The sequence below is a fragment of the Halichoeres trimaculatus genome, unplaced genomic scaffold (genome assembly GCF_033239565.1).
Source record: "Halichoeres trimaculatus isolate MK-OKI-2021-1 unplaced genomic scaffold, fHalTri1.1 fHalTri1_scaffold_2, whole genome shotgun sequence".
Taxonomy (NCBI): Eukaryota; Metazoa; Chordata; class Actinopteri; order Labriformes; family Labridae; genus Halichoeres; species Halichoeres trimaculatus.
Window position 1 is genome coordinate 6,222,501 of NW_027437180.1, and position 5,000 is coordinate 6,227,500.

Genomic DNA, 5,000 nt, shown 5'->3' on the forward strand with positions numbered 1-5,000 from the left:
TTATATAGTGATTTATAGCGGCAGAGGGGCTGCCGGAGGGCAGAGTGGCATCGTGCTGTTCACGGACGTGGCTGATGGAGCTGACATCGGACGACGGCGCCACATTGGAGGAGCTTCGCCTGCTGTGAGCAGACAGAATCCAGGAGACAGAGACTGAACAGACTGCTGGGGAGGCTCAGTCCTGGACCCTGAGGAGGTGGAGACTGGTTGGGCTGGAGAGTGGTGGACGGGATGCCGTCATCTCACCTCCTGCTGTTACTCTATCAAAGTATCATCCAGCCCATCCTCCTGTACTGCTCCACCTGTTTCTACACCATGCTCTCTGTCACCAACCGGGTTAAACTCACAGGCATAACAAACACAGCAGCAAAAATCATTGGTCTACCCATTCCCAACCTCACAGAATTAATAACAGGTCCATCACTCGGTTAGCAAACACCATAGTACAGGATATCACCCACCCACTGAACCAATACATCATCCCACTACCCTCAGGGCGCAGGTACAGAACAATCAAGTTCAGAAGGGCTCGCCTGGGGAAAAGCCTGATCCCCTCAGCCATAGCTGCCTTGAACAATAGGCCCCACTGACCTGTCCGCAGCTCATATTGTACAATGTTTGTTGTAGTTGTAATGTCTGTTGTTGTCTGTTTGAGGTGCAATGTTTGTTGTTGTTGTTGTTCCTCTGTAATGTACACTCAGTGGAAATGAATTTCCCCTCTGGGGACCAATAAATCTAAATCTAAATCTATTTTCTTATAGACCTTTTTGCACTTTCTATACACTTTCTTATTTTTGTTTTCTTGACTGCTGCTGTGACTCCTGAATTTCCCCTCGGGGATAAATAAAGTATTTTCTATTCTATTCTATTCTATTCTATTCTATACTATACTATTCTATTCTATTCTATTCTATTCTATTCTATTCTATTCTATTCTATTCTATTTAGAGGAGAAATCAGAATATAAAGATATATATTGTGTATTGAGATATAGCCTACAAATATTGTGATATTGGTTTTTGGCCATATCGTGCCATCCTAATTTAATCACTTCTTCCTTATCTCATTCTAAACATTTCATGAACATTTCATCAAGATCCGCTCATTACTTTTTGCATTACGTTTTTCACAGACAAACTCTCCCAAAAACATAACCTCCTTGGCAGAGGTAATTTACTATAAAGCCCAAGACTAATCTGATTATTTTTTTAATCACATCCCACTGTTAGCAGAAACCTTCTGCTTTAAGTCAATGCTGCTGCAAGCACAGACCTAAAGAAAAAGTTATTTCTTACAGATTAAGAAAAAGAAAGATTATAAAGTTTTTTTGTAAAGTGACTGTACATCATCTGCATTTAGAGCCCACTGACAGATAGTTTTTAATCACAGGGTCATTAGTATATTACTGCACAAAATTAACTGACATTAACTCTCACCCTTTTACAAAATTCCCATCTCATTCAACATTTTACCGTAGCAGCTTGTTCTCACATGTTTCCTTTTTTACTTCATGAAGACAGGGGTCTCACCTGAAGGAAGGCCACAGTTTGGGACTGACTCAGCAGACTGTTGATTTCTTCTTTGGCTTTGTTTAGATTAATGATGTTCTCAGTGAACTTCTTCTTCAGGACGTTGAGTTTGAGCTGCCCGGTCTCCACCTCTCGGTCCACGGCAGTCAGAGCGTCACGCTCGTCTTTTGCCAACATATCCCTGATCTGCTGATACTCAGCGGACAAAGCTTCTTTCCTGTTTGTGGCTGAATCCTGAAGGGTAACAGATGAGTGGGTCATGAGGCAGGTGGATACATGGACACTTGGACACAACAGTCTAATACAAAAAGTCAACAATACAGTGTGTGATTGCATCTCATATGAAAAACAGAACTCAAAAGAAGAAGTTACCTGTAGCTTTTTCTGGATGTCCGCCATCTGAGACAAAATCGTCTCGTTCTTTGTAACCTTCCCAACAACCAGCAACAACTTCTTTTGCAGGTCAGACTACAAACCAAGAAACAGTGTGGGTTAATTCATACACAGACATATGCAGCTCATAAACATACATTATCAACCTGCACTGATCACCGTCTTGAAATATACAAAGTATGTTGTTTGAGGTCAAGTTTTAACCCTGGAATCAACCTGGGGTGAGAGGTTTAAATCTGAGATATAGCAGTGCCACAAAATATCAGTGTTACTGAGGTTCACCAGGACACTCATGACAGACTGTTACTGCAGCCACTTTACTGTGAGCACCAGGTGAGGAGCTTTAAAGTCAGGCAGGATAGGCTAGCTGACAAATGCTAATTTGTACATCTAGCGATCTTATGACTCCATATGAAAAGTTGTGTGAACCCAATATTTCTATTAAGGATAATAATCAGACAACTTGTTTTCTGCGTGGTTATAAGTGGAAAAGAAATACAAACGAAAAAGCTGCACACAAAAAAAAACAAAGGAGAGAAGAAACCAGGTTGGGTGTCCTGCTCAAACTGATAAAATCAAAACCAAGCGTCAGCATGGAGCAGGACAGACCGACAAATCTGCCACTTTTTCTTTTTATCCTTGCTCTTTGCTACCCAATTTGGAGCGCGTGTAGTTCCAATCATACACATTCACAACCCAAGCCAAAAGAATACAACAGGACATTTGCACTTTAGATTTAGCCTCAGCTCTGATGATGGTGGTAAGAAAGTGGTGGACAAAACCGCAACCAAGTGTTGATAACTGTGCAACTTTGTCACTATATCTAGCGACTTTTCAGACCCCTCTGGCAAGTTTTTAAAAAAGTTACCTGCAAAAAATGTAGCGACTTTTCTGAAGTTTGGAGACTCTGATGTGACAGCATGTTTTGATCTCACTCTCCTGCTGTGAGCAGGTGCTGCAGTAAGCTCCTAGAGTAGACACTGCATTCGAGTGTTTGGGTCACTTGTGCCAGTCCGAAGGCCACATAAAGGAGGATGGTTGATGGTTTGACGAAAAAAGAAACAAAAAGCCTACAAACAAAAATTGACTTATAGTCCTAAGAACATTCAAAGTGTTTTTTTAACTTGCTTTCTGTCTTCCTCCGCACATAATTCCTCTCTACCAAGTTCAGAGGGGACAGGGCCTTCTCTCATGCTGCTCCCTCATTGCGGAACAGTCTTCCCCTGCACATTAGAGGCCCCTCACTGTCCACATTTAAAAAGCATCTTAAAACCTGTTTTGATTCTTTGTCCATTAACCTCGGTAAGACCTAGTTTCTTTCAATTTGCTTTTAATTGTTTTTGTATGTTTTCTTCTATGTGTCTGTTTTTCTTACCTGTTTTTTTTTTTTCATTTTATTTTTACCTACCTGTACAGTTCTTTGTTTACAGCTAGTAGTTGTTCAAATTGCTGCCGTTAAATCCACAGCATTTCTCTGAGATGACTGCAGTTAAAAATCTCACTTTTCACTTTTCATGCAGTGTTTATAGATTCATTTGGTATGGTATGTTATGGTTTGGTACCACGACATCCAGGACACTTACATGCAAGTACTTATGCAAATTAGGTGATGTCATCATTTAGCAACTTTAGCAACTTCTGTGACAGCCAAAAGTGACTTTCCATACTGAGGAGATGGCACCAGCTTTAATGATATTTTAAATGGCACACTGCCTCATCCTCTCAGTTTTTACATGACTAAACATGGGAAAAAATGTTTCAAAAAATCTGTTAAATGTGGGTTATTGGGATGTATGGTGTTCTGGGGTGTTAAAGACAACAACAATGTACTGAACCAAATATGAGTATGTGAATATGAACTGTTTTGTCCCTAGTCTGCATGTAACAGTACTGTGGGCTGTCATTGATGAGGTGCATGCAGACAGCTCCTATGTGCTCCTGGCTTTGCATGTTTACGCTGACCAGCAATAAGAGTAAGGGCACCAGTCTGAAACTTTTTCAGTTGTTTTGAGGTTTTAGATGAATCAGGCTGAGGTGGTTTAAAGCCGGCTATCAGATTAGTGTGTAAATTAGTCTGTTTCTCTCTGATTGAGTCTTCACAAACTGCCCAAACTGAGGGGAGAAGGGCCCACTACATGATCCAGTTCTTTCAAAAACTTGATTAGCACCAAATATTTAGCACCCACTGAGCATCTGAGGTTTGAACTCAAAGTTGGATCAGAGGCACCTTCTGTAAAATGTGTCCCCACGCACCTCTTTCTGGCTCCTCTGCTCGTCCGGGGAGGTGAAGGGGCAGCCCTTGTGGACCTGCTGGAGGCACAGGCTGCAGATTGGACGCTGATGCTCGCTGCAGAACAGCTCCATCACCTTGTTGTGGTCCTGACAGATGCGCTCTGACAGGTCACCCACAGGCTCGCTCAGCTGGTGGAGGCGAAACACGGGGTTCTCCCGGTGAGGCCGGAGGTGCTCCTCACAGAAAGAGGCCATACAGGTGAGGCAGGTCTTGGACGCCTTAGCCTCCATACAGGTGTCACAGCGTATGACGTCAGGTTTCTTCTCTACTTTGGCCTCCTCTGGGACCTGGTTATCCTCCTTTGTATTGGACCTCATGTTGAAGGTCTTAACAACAGTGCTGAGGACTGTGTTCTTCTTCAGCTCCGGTTTGGTGGCGAAGAGGGTCCGACACTGGGGACAGCTGTACGAGTCCTTCCAGGTGGCAAGGAGGCAGTCCTGACAGAAGTTGTGTCCGCAGGGGAGGGTCACCGGACAGTCAAAGGTGCTCAGACAGATGCTGCAGGTTAGCTCTTCCTCCAGGCTCATGAGAGAAAACTGACTCTGGTCCACATCGGCCATGATGGGTGCAGTGAGGCTGCGAGGGAGAAACGAAACCTAACCAGTCAGGAGCGTGAAAACGAAACTAAAGAGGCAGAGCTCAAAACAGCATTCAACAGCAAAGTCGAGTTTCCTCTTAACATGTAACAGTGACCAACAAACAGATATTTAAAACAAATACGAATAACACCGGCAAAAATAGAAGATTATTTTTCTACTAGGCTGAAAGCTCCTGGGTTGGTTTTC

At 43.0% G+C, this 5,000-nt stretch overlaps 1 protein-coding gene across 1 annotated transcript in view; it reads right to left on the reverse strand.

Annotated features, from left to right (window-relative positions):
- The window catches only part of LOC141809839 (E3 ubiquitin/ISG15 ligase TRIM25-like), a 50,579-nt gene that overhangs the window by 16,063 nt on the left and 29,516 nt on the right, over window positions 1–5,000 (reverse strand). The window contains exons 2-4 of the mRNA XM_074697048.1: window positions 4,176–4,791; window positions 1,902–1,997; window positions 1,530–1,763 (exon numbers count right to left, since the gene is read on the reverse strand). Of these exons, the coding sequence (XP_074553149.1) occupies window positions 1,530–1,763; window positions 1,902–1,997; window positions 4,176–4,775 (930 nt within the window). The 5' untranslated portion in view covers window positions 4,776–4,791. The remainder of the gene's footprint in view (window positions 1–1,529; window positions 1,764–1,901; window positions 1,998–4,175; window positions 4,792–5,000) is intronic.